At 40.7% G+C, this 17,392-nt stretch overlaps 1 protein-coding gene and 1 long non-coding RNA gene across 2 annotated transcripts in view; one reads left to right on the plus strand and one right to left on the minus strand.

Annotated features, from left to right (window-relative positions):
* Positions 1 to 11,005, minus strand: part of LOC107079697 (uncharacterized) — a 39,188-nt gene extending 28,183 nt beyond the window's left edge. Inside the window, exons 1-2 of the long non-coding RNA XR_011182997.1 lie at positions 10,935 to 11,005; positions 7,610 to 7,705 (exon numbers count right to left, since the gene is read on the minus strand). This is a non-coding gene — a long non-coding RNA (uncharacterized lncRNA). The remainder of the gene's footprint in view (positions 1 to 7,609; positions 7,706 to 10,934) is intronic.
* On the plus strand, positions 191 to 16,342 carry tbx1 (T-box transcription factor 1). The gene is made up of 8 exons (XM_069182219.1): positions 191 to 830; positions 2,367 to 2,706; positions 8,661 to 8,762; positions 9,162 to 9,333; positions 10,269 to 10,424; positions 12,739 to 12,806; positions 13,331 to 13,431; positions 14,474 to 16,342. Exons 1-8 carry the CDS (start codon positions 644 to 646, stop codon positions 14,857 to 14,859), a joined length of 1,512 nt encoding a protein of 503 aa, XP_069038320.1. The 5' UTR covers positions 191 to 643; the 3' UTR covers positions 14,860 to 16,342.
* The last annotated feature ends 1,050 nt before the right edge of the window (positions 16,343 to 17,392 follow it).

Here is a 17,392-nt window from a genome sequence, read left to right on the forward strand (position 1 = left end):
AACCGTTCACGGTACCACGGCAATAAATCTGATTTGCTGTTTTTACTGTATTAATGAAGCCGGACATCCTCAGTGACGTTCAGGGTTTTTTCGCAGTGAATTCAAATTTGGTGCTGTGATTGACAAGGTCCTATTCAAATAAAACATCCCGTGGAAAGCATGCACACTTTTTTTTCTAGCTCTGCACGGGAGGCGTGGAGCTCTCACATTTGACATACTCTCTGCAGTAGCTTCTCTCCTTAAGGCAGACTAGCAAACTCTTATGACATCATCCAGCCACTGAATGGGGGGAGTTCGCGTTTAAAGGAACAACTTTTGTGGATAAATCACTATTAAAAATACAGCGAGACGCATCTCAAGCCAGCGTTATGTTTCAGAATATCGATTTAGTAGACCAGATGAGCACTTTGTCGTGCTGACAAATACTTTTAAGCTTGTCCGCGGGAATAATTTGTTGTTTTGAAAACAGTTGAGTACACTGTAAAGCCCCAAAGGGCCGCTTCAGCGAAGTCTGTAGCGTTGTCTTCTTATCCTAGTTTTTAATGTACATTTATGTATCTTTCCTGTTCGGATATTTGTTGGTTGGGGATAGCGCTGTAAGTGGTCAGGGAGAGACTGCTTTTTTCGACTGAAGTTTTCGCCTATGGACGACTGCAGTCCTCTCTCTCCAAAGGCAAACGCTTTCAGTATTGCCTCTCTGATTTCAGCGGCAGAACAAGCAGGAAACACAGCATTTGAAGAGCTCGGCACTGGCCTGGACAAGCATTACCAGCATAGCAGCTATAGATCCCTTAAAATGCATTACAGTACTGTCACCAGGGAAATGGAAGGTATGATTAAGATCTTGACAGCAGACATTTGTTTACTGCAGAATAACTATGTTAGTTCTATAGTCATAGTACCTTTGTAGCATGCAACTGTGAAATACTATTGCTGAGATGTCTTGCAAGTAACTAGGCATTAATGAATTTTACTGGAGTCTGTGCACATTTTGAAGTTCTTCCAAAAGGTAACAGCATGCTGTTTTAAAGTGAAATCTAATCGAAAAATGCATTCTCAAATGCAGAGTAATTGGGGGAAGACGGGATAAAAGATAGATGAATGATGTACAGTATATATCTGTGGTGCTATGGTAAAATATGAGCATAGTGACTTCCAAAGGTTCAATAAATACTTCAATTATGGGGAACCTTTTTTTACCCTTTCTTAGTTTGTGCTGTGCTGTACGGGCTTCTGCTTTCGTTATCACAACGCTACAAATGCAGGTGATAATATAGGGGATACTATCCCATAGGAGTAACGATGCAAACTATCGAAATGAGGGGAGAAGGGGGCGGGGGTATAGGGGCACGGGGGCGTATTGTATGGACAGCAAAAATGTATAGATAATGTAAAATTAGGTAACTCGCGACAGACGCATTGTCAATTGCACTCCATTTAACCAGGCGCTGAGTTGTTAATACACGTTCGGAAACTGAATGGCGAATTCGATCACCTTCATACATTATAGGTGATCATTAGTTCATGTACAATAGGTGTTTATTTACCTTGTCAAAGGGCACTCCGTAGTGCCAGTAAGCAGTCCTATTGTCCGAGAGGGTCGTTGTGGGCGATGCCCTTTATCCGAGAGTAAATGGGTGCCGGAAAGCCCATTAAAAGGGGCGCACTTCTCTGTCAATCAACTTCGTCCCAAGGCGAGGAAAGGCACATTACCTGCAGTTCCTTATCTAAATAGAAATAAGAACCGGTTTTATCGTGAAGGGGAGGCCCTATGCAAAGATAAGAGGGAAGTCTGGATTGCGGTGTTGCACAGAGCAGTAGCGCAGCGTACAGACCGATTGGGACACTTCTCAGAAATCTGTTCAAGGGAGCGCCTGTGTGGGAAAGCTACGAAATTAAGAGCTCTCGCTCTTCTTCTTTAAATAATAAATCTCGACACAGATATAAGTATTCTTCTATTTAAAAAAAAACGGACTCTGCAAATTGTATTACTTGCCCTTCGGATGTAAGTTCAATGTTTCGTTGACAAAGAACTCTGCGCAGGCTAGGTGGTCTTGTAAATCTTCAAGCCAACAGATCATTTTGAGAGAAAAAAAACTGTAAACCGGAGGAGACACTACAGCGGAGATGAATGGAAAGACCTTTTAGACTTACGGAAAGGATATTTTTAAGTGATCGGTTTGGGTCTTTACAGTTTGTTTTAGAGCTGGTCGTTCTTTAAAACAAGAAACGAGCTTTCCTCCGTTCGTATTTTACCTAACAAGAGCGTACCTACAGAGACGGAAAAGTGAGACCGGGTTTTGGAATGATTTCAGCAATTTCCAGTCCGTGGCTGACCCAGCTCTCCCATTTTTGCGATGTTGCAGCATTCACAACCAGCAGCCTCAGCAGTCTTAATGCGCCCGGGAGTTACCACCTCTCGCCTTCCCCAGGGGACCCGTACAGCCAGCATGAACCCCACTACGAGCCCTGCTCGGCCGCCCAGCACAGCTACAACTACACGGGGTCGAATCCGGCCCAGGCCCAGCAGAACGACAGCGGAACTTCCAACTGCTCCTCGTCATCCTCAAACTCCACTCCGAACAGCAAGCCTCCGGTGAAGAAGAACCCCAAAGTGGCCAACATTAACGTGCAACTGGAGATGAAGGCTCTCTGGGATGAATTTAACCAACTTGGAACAGAGATGATCGTAACCAAAGCTGGAAGGCAAGTAAATTAATTCATATCTAATTTGATCATATCTGATAGTTTTACAGAGGTGGTGTAATTCGGATTACACTGTCATGCCTGTAGCACAGAACAAAATAAAGGTTTCTGTCTGTTGGGGATTATGAAAGACAAGCCTTGTCTTCATATTTTCTGGTCTTTTAAGGTCCGATCAATTCCTCGTAGATGAGAAAATAGAGTTAAAAAATATTACAAGGACAAAATAACTTTCTCCCTACTCAACAAAAACACACACATGCAAACCACTGCATTTTAATTGTCAGTGAATTTCTTAACATTATATTTATGACGGAGAATATTTCTAATTTCGAATACGTATTGCTTTTTACACGCCACTGGAAGGTAATGTTTCCCACATAATCACATTTAAAATAAAATAATTCAATGACTTCCTGAAAAAGCATTTTAAAATGCATTCCTGCTGGTCGTCACAGACTCCTATATATAAATATTTTGCTTAAATTTACCGAAGCTATATAAGACTGTGACATTATCTATTTCGTATTTTATATAGAATGGCTGATGCGTTTAATATGCATGTAGAATAGGGTTTACACATAAAAATGTTTAAACGATGAAACTGAAGGTGAAGAAAATTAGAAGGCAACAAATCCACTTTATTATTAAAGAGGTGCAAATCCGTTAATATTAACGTATAATCTATACGAGACTCTTAATATTATAAATAAAAAGATGTTATAATGCAAAACGTAAACCATTAAAGATACGAAGACTTACACTGATTATAATAAGGTTTGCTGAAAGTGTCGGTGTGTTATAGAACGTACCCTATATCGGCCAATTCCAGTCAAAACATTTTTCCTTAGTATAATCCAGACGAGCTTTGCATAAACATTTATTGCAGCGATGATACAATGGAGTTAAATAAAATTATAAGTGGCTGTAAGTACACACTTTTCATTAATAAACACATAAACACGGAGCTTTAATTACAAATATCATCTGCAAATGTATGTCTGGATTTCGCCCGAAATGCCTTTTAAGAAAAATGTCTTTATTGGAGAATTGTCTAAGGTGGGTTGCTATAATGTATGGTTCTACAGTGGTTTAAAATTGTTAACTAAGGTACTGTCTTCAGGTACTGCCTTGTAAATGGCAGTTAAATATTCTGCTTGAAACAACTATTAAACTCCACTATTCCGACAAGTTCAAGCGATATTACAGTTTATTGAGCTCCACCTGCACTTCGGTAATTTACAACACCACGATTATATGCAACGAGTGCAATTAATTTTATTAGAAAATGTTAAAAGACGCAAAAAAGAGAACAGAATTAACTTCAAGATTAGTTACGATCACTTTCTAGTGTTTTTTTTTCCAGATCAGCTACTGTTGGCCTAAAGCCTAAAACTTTTCAAACATATTCATCAAAATATTTATTGTGATTGTCTCTGTAAAGAGTAGGGACACATCCCATTTACGTAAAACACTACATATAATTTCTATCTATGTAAGTGCACGCTTTAGATATCATTGGGAATATATTTCAAGTTGAATCGTTTAAAACGCATAGGCCTACAAATAAAACATCAACTTGCTTTACTTTTAAAATATCTTTTAAGATTATTTCAGCCGTTTTCAAAACCCAGGTGAAGTGTTTAGTAAGGGATCCATATATATGTCTGTGTGTTTACACATATACCAGTAATTAATCTGTCTCCTTCTCATCCCAAAATAAAGGCTGTACGTGTAACACAGCCTACACATTTTTTATGATCCTTCTGTGGTCTTTTCATGTCATAAGACGTTATCCTTAGAAAATCCTTTAGACAAGAGAGGATGCAGCACGAGTCCCGCAGATTGTAAAAACAGATACAATTCTTCATGGCTTTGCTCGGGGTATGACCTGCTGTTCCGATTGCTAATTCCCTCAATTTCTCCAGCACAAGGGAGAGAGACCCACTTGTTCGCTGTTCCTGTTAAACGCGCTCTTGAGATTTAAATGCAAAAGTAAATAAATGTATTGATTACTCGATTGATTGGTGATCCACGTCTCTTTTCCACAGCGTGGGTCATTTCTAACTCCGTAACAAGGTCATATCATGAACAGTAAATGCACAGGCCTCTTTTTTTCTTTTCTTTCTGCTTGAGTGAAGACTTGCAAGCTATGGCCGAGACTAGGAAAATCTTGCGCACTTTATTTCCTCTCCAGTTTAAAATGTGAAATTACCCTTTTGGTTATGGAAGTGGAAGATGGGGACGCTTAGAATCCAAACCGATTCCTATACAAATAAAATATAATTAACACAAAAATCGTTTTTTTCCAAGTAATGCGAATTTCAACGTATTTGATGACTTCTCGGAAGTCAGTGGAGATCGTAAAAAGTAGTGCAGGATCGTGTAACCCTGTGAATTGAATTTACTATTTAAAATATTTGTGTAAACATGAGATGGACACCATTATAAAATTGTTGCTGTGTCCCGTCTGTTTTTTTTTAGGGCAGCGCAGCTAATACAATATTTGTATTCGTACAGTATGCATTTCAACATCTGGTGGTACGGACAGACTTTGGTAATTTTCCAAATACATTTACCCTTGCCTCAACGTTGGTGATTATTGTAAATTAAGTGGACCTAGACGTGTTACTCATAAACCATTTGAAACCCTTTAATTTGAAGAAAATACTTCAGTTCTCATTTTGAATTTCATAACTAGTTACAACTTAGTTCTTAAGATTCCCGGGGCTAATAAATAAACCTGACAAATGCTTTGGCATCATGACCTATAACGCTCAGAGAAGACGGTGTTCTGCGCGATTCTGTGCTAAAATCAACACCCACTGACAATTGCAGGTTTTGTTTCTTATCCCAAAGCGCTGGCTTGCCGCTTTAACTCCACCTCGCGTTAACAAGGACAGGCTAACTGCTATCGATTATCGGTTTCTAACGCACAGCGGTGTCGTTCCTCTTTAAACAATCGACAATACTGTTTATTAAGTCTTTATCAGGAGCTACATCCTTCATGCCCCGGTCATGAATTGTGAACAGCCCCAGCTCCTAAAATGTAGGCCCCACCATCTTTGCAGCCAATTATAAACCTTGGGTAAAAACTGTTCCCCCGATTCATGCAAAGTCTTCTGAAAGGCACACGGACTGCTTTAAATCGATACTTTTTCATTTCTTTGCGCCTATTTTGATCTGTAAAATTTCCATTTTATTTGAGAGAACCATACTTTCTACAACCTCCTACTAGATGTACATTATTGCTAGCTACAGAACTGTAGAATAGACAAAAGAGGTCGGTTTGAATTATTTTTTAATAAGAACTTTTTTAATAGAGTTATATATGTGTGTGTGTATTGGACGTGTGGAGTGGGCGTACGAATCCTGAAATATAGGCGTGCTGTGCATTTATCAGCGAGTGAGGCGTTTTTATTCCTTAAGATAAACATTCCCCACCTGACGCGTAAACACGCTGAACAAACACAGCCGGGAGATTCTGGCTGAATCTTCGGATTCTGGCTGCAATAAAGACTGAATACAGTGATTATGTGTCGCGAGTCTCAATGAGTTTAACTAGGTTACTAGTTCTCCTCCGTTCGTCTTCTCCATCTCCCTCTCTCTCGTCTGTTCACACTGTGCTCACTTCATCTGGCTCACAAAATGAATACTTTCTCGTGCAATGTTCACCTTTCCCAAAGAAAAGCGCACAGTGCTGTGTTTTAAACATATTCACTCATCGCCCTCCTCTCTGGAGCAGTGCAGGCCATCACAGAAGTAAGGGAACGCGTTCACTCGCCTTCACTGCCAAAAGATCTCCAGATTTAAGTTCGGGAATGAAATCGTATAAGCATCAAAGACACCAAAACGATTGGCAAGAAAAATACAAAATAAAAATCATTCAGGCAATGATTTGTCATTATAATTTACTGTCTGGAAATGCTCAGACAATTTTAAAATGAGGCTCGAGATTGTACATGCTATGTTATGCAATCTAAATTACTTCTATTTGCATGTTACGTTTTTATGTCCTTCTTAGGTTTGAGATGCTCATATATCGTACAGAGAAAAACGATTCTGACAGTGTCCGTTTTTATCATTGCTATAAATCCGTTATATCTGGATTTCAATAAATTATAATGTGTATCTAACCGTGCACAACTGAAGTAGCCTTAAAGAATTAAATACAAGTCTCTACTCCACGTATTTCCTTGTTCGGAAATGACTTGCCTTTCGGGTAACTTCTGACCTATTATTATCACCAGTATTAGCAGCAGAGGGCCCGAGATATAAAAATGTGACTGACAGCTGTCAGACTGGGACTCGGTGCCCCGTTAGCCTTGGCCAGTTGCTTCTCGCCGAGTTCCACCTGCCTCTCTCTCCGTCCCTCTTGGATGTCACTACGGAGCTCATTTGTCATTTGCGAGACACTGAAGAATACAGACTCCAGACTAAAGGCAATTTAACTGCTACTTTAGCCTCACCTAGCCACAGCTTTTGAACTGAATGGCGAGTAATGTTAATTGAGCACCAGCTTCAGGATCACTTTACCAGATGCAGTGGGGTTCACTTTCTACAACCGCAGCTGAACTTTTCTCAAAACGTACGAGCCATGAGAATCATTCAAACTCCAACATATCATTGGATTTGCAAAATAAATCAGGCGCACAGAATGTGTTTTTGCCTTTATCGAGACGGTGATTTAGCTGCTGTACACTAAAGTAAGCTTCCACGTGCACTTTGGAAACCACTGTATCAAAGTGTCTTTTCACCTTTTAAAGGGAAAATAGTTTAATGCAACTACTGAGTTAATGACCGCTAATTAATTACTTACTGCGAAAATTAAGTGATTTGCTGGCTGCCTGCTACAGTGTGCATAAAAGATAGCAAGATCTCGCGAAACACTTTTAGAAAAGCTTACCTTTTATAAGGACAAGGCTCCGTTTCTTCGGTGCGCAGTTCTGTAACGGTTTCAAGGGCGTGCATCTCCACGCCAAACCCCTCAGTGCGTTTAAGGCTGAGAAAAAGAAAAGCAAATCACTTTAGCCATTAAAGAAATTTTGCGAATATATAGTCGATAACTTCAGACTTTCGCATGAATTCCAATAGAAATAATAAAGTATATTTTATTTTTAGAAAATATAGCACTTTATGATTTCTTTAAAAAATAGATCTTTTTATTTTATATTATTTACGTATTAAGATATTGATTTTTGATGTGATAAAGGGAAGGCTATAAGACAATATGATTTTAGCATTTAACTGCCTAGTGCAACTTTAAAAACATACATTATCTAAAGGTCTGCTTTGTTTAGTGTTATCGTTTTAAGTAAATGGTTGTTAATACTTTACTGGATTGGAGCACAGAACAACATTAAATTACGTGTTGTGATACAGAATCTACCATGCTTTTAAACTGCGTGGTGTTGTTTACAATACCTTTATTATTTATATCCCACTTGAATCAATGAATTAACAGCGGAACTGTCAACTGAGCTCAATTAAAATGGAATTATGCAAATCCTGACAAATTATCACGACGAATTTGGTTTAATTATTTCTCCTAAATAATGTATATATCTTAAACCTGTAATATTGTAACAAGTCGTTCTGTGTATGCCTCCTCTCGTTTATCAGAGCAATGTGTTTAGTTATGATCTGGTAGTTCCATATTTCACTGTTGTGTGATTTCCTGAAAATGTTACTCACTATCAGTTAGTTTTACATCTAAATACAGTAAATAAAAAGTGGTTTATTGCTCCGCGTATCATTGAGTGACAAAGAAACGATGGACAATACCACACATGAAATATAATGAAATTGAGGACCTTATCACTTCACTTTTTATGGAGCAGCGATGATGATGGTACTAATAGTAATTATTATATATAATTAATATATGGCTTTTGGCAGATAGCACTGTAAAAACCAGCAAATAAAATTAATCAGTGTGTTTTTCTTTAATCTTTTAGGAGAATGTTTCCTACGTTTCAAGTTAAAATTTTTGGAATGGATCCTATGGGAGACTACATGCTCTTAATGGATTTCTTACCAGTAGACGATAAACGATACAGGTAAGCTAAGCTGAAAGCAAACACACGATAAATACGCAGAAGGACGAGCAAATACTCGCATGGAAAATTTGAAAGAGGGCTCTCCTTTTGTGATCAATTTAGCACTGCCCTTTCTGCACTTACAATGTAATTCTGCTGTACTACTGCAATCGCCATCATCACGGTCGTCTTCGTTTCCGTGTTGATTAAAAAGCTCGAAATAGGAAAATAAGTCGGGTATTTTGAAAGGCGTGCCAATAGACACATCTGAGAAAAACACGCAACAAAAATAAAGTTTGAACCAGTTTAAAAGCGTGCGCTTCCGTAACCAATGAAGTAGGTGTGCAGATGCTTTTCTTTTCTACAGCGTTACGCACAAGCTCATGGTGTTTTGTGTGTCTTTTTCTGTATTTTTCTAAGGTATGCCTTCCACAGCTCCTCTTGGCTGGTAGCGGGAAAGGCCGATCCAGCCACGCCGGGCAGAGTTCATTACCACCCCGACTCCCCCGCCAAAGGGGCCCAGTGGATGAAACAGATCGTGTCGTTCGACAAACTCAAACTGACTAACAATCTCCTGGACGACAATGGGCACGTAAGTGTCTTCTGACGTCTCTCCATAACCCACCGGAAATGACTCCCAGAGCACCTTGAGGTGGCGCTCGCGAGGAGACGACACCAGAGAAAGAGGAGCGATTGATCGGCTTACTATCGTGACCATACATCGCTAATCGTTCTGCTGACCAGTATCGAGCAGGGAATGCTGTCTGCGCGCAGCCCGATTACAGAGAATGTCCACCGATGCGTGTCGTAAACACCACGCCAAGACATCCCACATAGAAAACTGGCCTGCTTGCTGCCAGAAAAGGGATGTCTCTTGACCCACAGTTAGACCCCGCTACTGTATAAACGGTGCACGGGTATTGTGGACAACAGTGCATTGTCTTCAGTAAATGGGATGCAAATTCCCTTTGAACCAATTTTAATTGCTAGTGCATTTTGGGAATGGAGTGTTTAATAGTGTAAGCAAGGAACCTGTGGTTTCACAAATCAAAAAGAGATTCACTTGGAACTAGTGTTAAGATACCCATTATACAAGGCACAATTTAATAAGACACAAGGATACGACTAAGTCTGCGTGTCTAAGGGCCACCCTAGACCCCTCGAAAAACGGAATAAGTCAATATCGCATTTATTAACAGTTAAAAACTAGACGCCATGAACACTCCGTCAAACCAAAAATCAAAAACATCCTATAAAAGCTGTATAAAGAAACATGTTCTGTCTGTTTCATTCAATTTCATCCTACAAACTCCAGACCTTTCAGTAAGATGCACTGAATGGTGGGGAAGAAGAAATTGCTCACAGAAAAAAGACAGGCCTACGGAAACATGTAACTTTATTTTGATTGATGGGTTCAGGCGATAATTAAAAAGCTCTCTTTATCTATCTTCAGTGCGTTCACTTACTATTAAGTTATCCACTACTGGGCAAATACTAAGCTTTTTTTTTTATTTCCTTCTGCTTTAGATCATCTTGAACTCCATGCACAGATATCAGCCACGGTTCCATGTGGTCTACGTGGATCCGAGGAAAGACAGCGAAAAATATGCTGAAGAAAATTACAAGACATTTGTATTCGAGGAAACTCGGTTTACAGCCGTCACTGCTTATCAGAATCACAGGGTACGTACCGGGGCCTGTTACCAGCAGGAACCTCAACATTATAAAAAAAAAAGGTTTAGATGTATGGAGACCTGTCAAAAACGCTGGATAATCATTTGTACGACGAAATTATATAACTTGTCAGGTCTTAAAATTTAAACTCTTAAATATTCTATTCACAGACAAGATAGAAACCAGAAATCAACTGCACGTTTGTTTAAGTGCTAAATAAGTTAATTCTAACTTGAACAAGCCAAATTTACGAACGAAATATATTTTTGAAAGTTTAAACTGGCTGGGCGGCAGGTTTTGTTACGGCTACATTCTGTCGCTGAGTCATTTTCCGGATTTTGCTTTTGCACGGAATCTAGGCTTCACACGGACTTCAGATGAAATAGGAAAGACAATCAGACAAAGTCATTTCTCGGATTCTTCCTCGTCATAATAGCCATCCTTTTAAAAATCATCAAATAACAGCAGGGCATGATCGCACTATCGCTCAACGGAAACAATTAAAAGATGAGGAAATACCTGTTTTAAATTCTGACCAGTAGATCTGCACTCTCCCACTCACATTTCCTTTCAATCGTCTTCGGGACAAAAGCTTTTCTGGTGTTGTTTTTAACATAGGAAGAATAAAACTGAATTACGGGGGCTCATAATCATTATGGAGGGAGATTCTTTTGTTCCCTTTTTAAATAAAAATCAATTTTACTGCTGAGACATCCTATATGGTTGTACTGGAAAAAAACAGAACTTCTTTGTAGAGCTAAAGGCTTATTTTTTGCTATCAAACCACGCAGCAATATACCTTGAGCCTGCCCCCCACACATTTTTTTCTGTATCGATCTCTACGCCTTAACTTACAACCAAGACTTTTTATTTATTCCGAAAGCGGCGTGAGCATTCACATCAACACTATTGATGGCGCCAGACAGCAACCTGGGCACCTGAAATAACTTAAACCGCTCCTCTGCACTGAGGCTGCTCCGATTGCAACGCAATCAGATTGCTACTGTTTATACGGCCACACAGAGCAGCTTTCATAAAATTAAACTACAAAGTAACTGGGAGCCGACTATGTTTACTAGCGAACACTACTGTTATCAATAGAGTCCAGCGTTAAGCAAAAATAAAGAATGATCAAAATGTTAACAATTGTTTTCCAATATGAAACACGTTACTACACAATTAAGGTGTGTCTAAAAAAAGGGGCGAGACAATTATCTCACCAGGCTCCTTGAAAACAAGTTACAGGATTCGTCACCTTCCAGAGAATTAAATTGAAACAAAATTTAAAACCTTTAAATAAAAAACAAATGAATGTTTCCCCCTCAAACATAAAAATAATGTTAATTTAAACAGAAAGGGCGAGGTTCCACACACGTCTACGGGTTCTGATTAAAACGATAATAAGAAACATCGGCGGTCAATGATGCAGACTCCAGGAAAATTCACTTAACGGTACTTTTACACCATTTTTCCCTCACAGAAATAAATGTTCTAAGCAATTATCTATTGAGGTTCATGACTACAACAAAACCGACCCCGTGCAGCAATACTGCCTTGTAGCAAAGAGCGAGCATTTCGCAAGATCACCGAAAGGTTGAATTCAGTAAATGAAGCCGAATTCAACCGGTCCCAGAGGAGCGACTGCTGCACACCGTGGTTTCCCCCTGAGCGCTGGCATTTCGCTGACGGCCCTGCACAGCTGCCTTCAGTCTTCCACTTTCTGCCCTTTCTGCCGCTGCGTTCTATCACCCTGACCCCTCGGTCTCAAACTGTCACTGAGGGGCTTAAAGTTTGTTTTTTAACTCATTCCGGAAATTCACGACCACATAACTTTATCCTCGGATGTGCAGAAAAGCACAAAACGCTGTATCTCATCAATTACTGTAAACGGACAGAGACCCACGTCTTATATATAGTACTATCACGTACATATCTTTTATCTCTATTTCCAGAGAGGGAAATACTGATTAGTAAAAGAGGCTTCCTATAGTGAATGTATGCGATCACACAGAATTAAGAAGTTAAATAGCAAGTGTGCTTACGTTTTTTAAGGAAGTTGGGAAAATAAGACGAATTCAGTGGTACAACTGTAGGTAGTTTTACGATAAGCAAGACAAATTTAAATTAAAACAGTCCCGATGGACATTTTACAATTTGCGCCTTAGACTTAGGTCTGCAGTAGGTGAACGAAAGGAAAGGAAATGTTGTTAAACGAATGTTAGACGTGTCGCTCCTTCCTTTCTTTAGTTCGCTTTGTGCATTATTTAAGGTTATTATAAAATAATTATTTTCCCCTTAACATTGACTCTCTGCTTCCTTCCAGATCACGCAGCTGAAAATCGCCAGTAACCCCTTCGCGAAGGGCTTCAGAGACTGTGACCCCGAGGACTGGTGCGTGACCCGCGGAAATCATTCATTTCACACGAACAGCAGAAACTCCACTTTAAGAACAACATAATTCCACTTCAATATTTGAAATGAAACATTCTTTGTTTTCTAAACATACATTATTAAACACAAACACATCCTTATTTTCTGGCCTGTAGACTGTGTTCTGTGTTGTGCACAACACCTTAATTCGGAAAAAAAACAAACCATTTTCCCGAGGAGAAATATTGTGAAAAACACGCGTGAAGTAACATTGCAACAATTATCATGCTTAACCTCGCAGAAAACTAAGTGAATTGAAAAACACACAGGCTGAAAACAGAGTCTCCTTCACTTTAAATAACGTACACATTCAAGCGCCTAACCGTATTCTGCTTTAAGACGGGAGGATTTCTTTAAACAAAGACAGTTCCTTAACTATTGTGGAGACCGTTAAGGTTGAACTTAATTCGCGTGTTTGTTTCTCGGTTGGGCGTATACCTAGTTTGGCAATTCAGGTTCCTCTCTTTCTCGTTTCCCTACGCCAGGCCTAGAAACCACCGGCCGGGATCTCTCCCTATCATGAGCGCTTTCGCCAGGACGAGAAACCCCATGTCGTCTCCTCCTCAGCAGAACGGAACAGAGAAGGGTGAGTGGCTCCCGCGGAGCTTCGTCTAAAATAATACAAATTCTCACAGCTTTGGGATAAAACTACTTGCCCAAACGGGCCACTGCTCTTGTGTGCTCGCCTAAGTGATTGCGTAGCAACGGCCACGTTTCCTGCGCACGGGGATTCAGCCCTGAGGTCGGACAACACAAGATTGCACTTGTGACTTTCCCCGAAACGTGGGGAAAAAAATAGACCAGTAATCTCGAAATAAAATACCACAGTGTTGTTGTTTTTCTAAGAGCACCAGTGTCTGAAACGCAATGATATTGTAGTCGGTGCTCCGTCGAAAACCCTCGGGTGTGAAGCGAACTCTTTCAATTAGTCATGAATTCATTCAGGTCGGTGTTAGGGACGGTGTATCAGATATGTCCGTTTACTCTTGCTGTCCTTCAGTACGCAGTGGTGAGAATACCTGCATGGGTAACCAGGAACTCAACGCTTCGGCCTCCATATTTTATGCGGATGTTGTCCCTAAATGGACAGCTAATATAAAACTAAAAACTGAAAATAAAACTTAAAACGTAAAATAATGTAACGCTTACGGCCGACAGGCACTGTAAGAGCCGGCTTACCAGAGCGGTGATGTCGCCGCCCTTCTCTGTGATAGCAGGACTACAGCTAGTGGGCTGTGGAGAGATCTCTCTTTAGCTCACGGGGCTGGGTCCCTGCTGAGTAACGCGGGAGTCCCAGGTTCGAGCCCCCGACGGTGGGGGGCCGACCTAATGCGGCAAGGGCGCCCGCCTGAACCCCCGTTGCATTACAATATGTATTTTGAAATAATAACATATATTGTGTTTACTACAAATTTCATATTATGTATTCATATTTGGTCTATAGTCATTATACGTTTTCAGGTCTTTAGTTGTGATGAGTTAGGTATGCAGTTTCCACTATCAAGGTACACCTTTTCATACCAGCTTGAGAATAAAAGAGGCAGTAAACCCATCCTCCCGAGTCTCGATTCTGATTTCCTCTCTCCAAACGGCCTGATCTCAAGTCCCGTGTGTGTGTTTTGGTTCAGAGGCAGACGGTAGACGGGAGTACGACCGGGACCCCAGCGGCACCCCCATCCACGCTGACCCGGCCCACCAGCTCATGTCCCGCGTCCTGAGCCCGGCGCTGCCCGTGCCGGGGGGGCTGCACGCCGTGCCCCTGACCGCGGGCCGACCCAGCCCCCCCCACGAACTGCGGCTCGACGGGCACCCGCAGGCCCCCGACACCCTCCACCACCACCCCTACAAGTACCCCAGCACCTACGAACACTACCTGGGAGCCAAGACCAGGCCTTCTCCTTACCCACTGCCCAGCATCAGGGGACACGGCTACCACCATCACATGAACCCAGCCACCGCCAACATGTACTCTGCTGCCAGCGCGCCTGCCAACTACGACTACGGTCCCAGATAACCCCCTGGCAACGATGGTCTGGCAGGCAGGAACTTGGGGAGAAACGGCGAAATGCGCCGATCGCCTGCACGGTTTCTGCAAACGGCAGTGTTACGACACCTGGGAGTGACCCTCTTGCGAATGGAATCACCTGAAAAAAAAAAAACTCCGAAATTGTTCAAGGAAAGGTGGTTTAAGAAATAGTGTCGTGTGTCGTCTAGGGTGGCACAGGACACCAGCGGATCATGTGACAACCCCCTCCACCCCTGCCCCACAGAGGGCTACCCATAAGGCCTTTTGAACCCATATCCCACAAGCATTCTTCAGCAGCACATCTGCACTGCTGGGTGTGGTGCAGACAGTAAGTGAGGTAAAGCAGAGAACAAGAGGAGTCTAATAAAAAGGATGATAGATAGCCACAGACTGGAATTGATGCACTTTTTTTCGCTTTAAAAACAAGCCATATGTTATACTCTTGAGCCCATCAAGCCTTTTAGGCCGAGGAGAGATCCGCGAGTTCAGCTCTTTGAAGATAACGCGGTTGTCTTCACTGTTGGTGTTGGCGAGAAAAAACGACGGGGTTTTATTTTGACAGTTCAGAATAACACAGGCAGCACCCAGGGAACCTCCTCGCGTAGCACGGACCAGCAGCGTCTCTTTGAAAAGGCAGACGGGAGATTTGTGCTCTGTGACACGAAGATGCTAAAAATTTTTTTACTGTAAACCCATAAAAATCGTTATCGCTGTTCTCTTTTAAACAAAGCCCTTAGACTGTCCAGAAAGCACGGAAACACAAGGTCCCATTGGAGACATTGTTAAACCGTTTAACAATAGATTTAACCTCTTCTTATAGGGGTTAAAAAAGTATTACATGGAAAATAATGTGAGGAAAAGGAATTGTATCCAATCCAAAGCCTATGTCAAGACACATGAGATTCAGTGTTTTTTTTCACAGCTTAGTTTGAACGCCAAGGACCACACATTGCGGTGTTTTTGCATTGCATCCAGAATATTCCGAGTGACCACAACATTTGGCAAATCTTTGTTGTCCATGAACAGAGTAATGAGAGCAAAGACAAGTGGACTTGCATAATATATATATATGACAATGCACACATGGAATATATATATGTGTGTGTGTGTGCGCGTGCTTGTGTGCATTGTCATGTGATCTCACTGGAAAATGGAAAATTAAATTCCTTTTTACAGTGTACAGTATCATGCTAAATATATACCAGACCATATTCTATTCTCACAGTATACACACAGAATATACATTAATATAAACAGTGCCAAAGCATTGGTGTCGTTCTTGGAAATGAAGTCTGTATATTTATTGGTCAATGTTTTCCTATGAGGCAGAGTGATTTAAAAAAATCAAAACCATATTTTATGGATATCTGCAAACATGTAGATAATTGTAGATATGTGTAGATATATTTGTGTAGATAGTTCTTATTACTGTTTACATAAAATGAATTTGTTTGAACATGACTTTTATAAATGTTTTGAAAACATTACTGTCTTCTGTGATTAATTTAGATTTATGTCTTTTGCTATGAAGGTTGTAAAGACAAACATTAAACTCCTTTACAGTCTTATGCTTTATACATCGGCTAAGTCCACGACAGCAAGCCCAGTTAGGCAAATACGTTTTAAACTTCAATAATCCCTTTTCACCTCCCTAAAACCACATCTCTGCTAAAAATCCCTAAGTCCTGCTCGCACAACACACATAAAAACTGCATTCCTTTTCCCAGAGAGAAACACTTCTCATCAGAGGATTTCAGATTTAATGTAGAGATGTGTAAAGCGTGAAATTACTCACAGTGCTTACATTATGAGACTGATGTTATGTGCAGTTCAGACTGAGACGTACTGGGAAAGCTAAACCAACAGGTCCCTCTAGTTTAAAGTTCTCTTCCTCCTAGAGAAAAGATTCTCCGCATTCATTCACAAAGCAGAGCCGACTTTCCCTTGAACTTGCACAATGTCGTCATTCCGTGTAGAAGACTGGAATGCCGTCCTGTCAAAGACACTATATATATATATGCACTCACAAATCACCCTTACGATGATCAATCATATTTCGGATCGGAAATCCACTGTATTTTTTTTCTTACTGTTCGGGAGCAGCTGGTGTCGGAATCCTGCAGGGGAAGGGACAGAAGCTGGGTTCGACCTCTGGCTGGTAATGACTTTCTGAAAGGTTAAAGGTTAAACAATGTTTCCCGCAGTTAAGGTGACACCTAATTGATCACATAATTTCTGTATTGGGAGCAAAACACCTTGACATGCGCAGTACCCTGAACGCCACACGTTTTTAGAGAGGACAGACTTTGTTACACGTTTCTGTTTAGAGACCTTCAGTGTGGGTAACTCAAAATTACTACATGTAAAACGTGTTAGATGATAAATTCAACAAACTAACCAGCATACGCGACAAAAACTGTATTTCTTAAAAATGTCAATTAATATACGTGCTAGTGCATTTAAAAATGATGGTATGTTTCTGCGCTGCATCAGTTACTGTATGATGATAAATTAGTTCTTA

Source organism: Lepisosteus oculatus, chromosome 22, assembly GCF_040954835.1.
Source record: "Lepisosteus oculatus isolate fLepOcu1 chromosome 22, fLepOcu1.hap2, whole genome shotgun sequence".
In the NCBI taxonomy this organism is placed as follows: domain Eukaryota; kingdom Metazoa; phylum Chordata; class Actinopteri; order Semionotiformes; family Lepisosteidae; genus Lepisosteus; species Lepisosteus oculatus.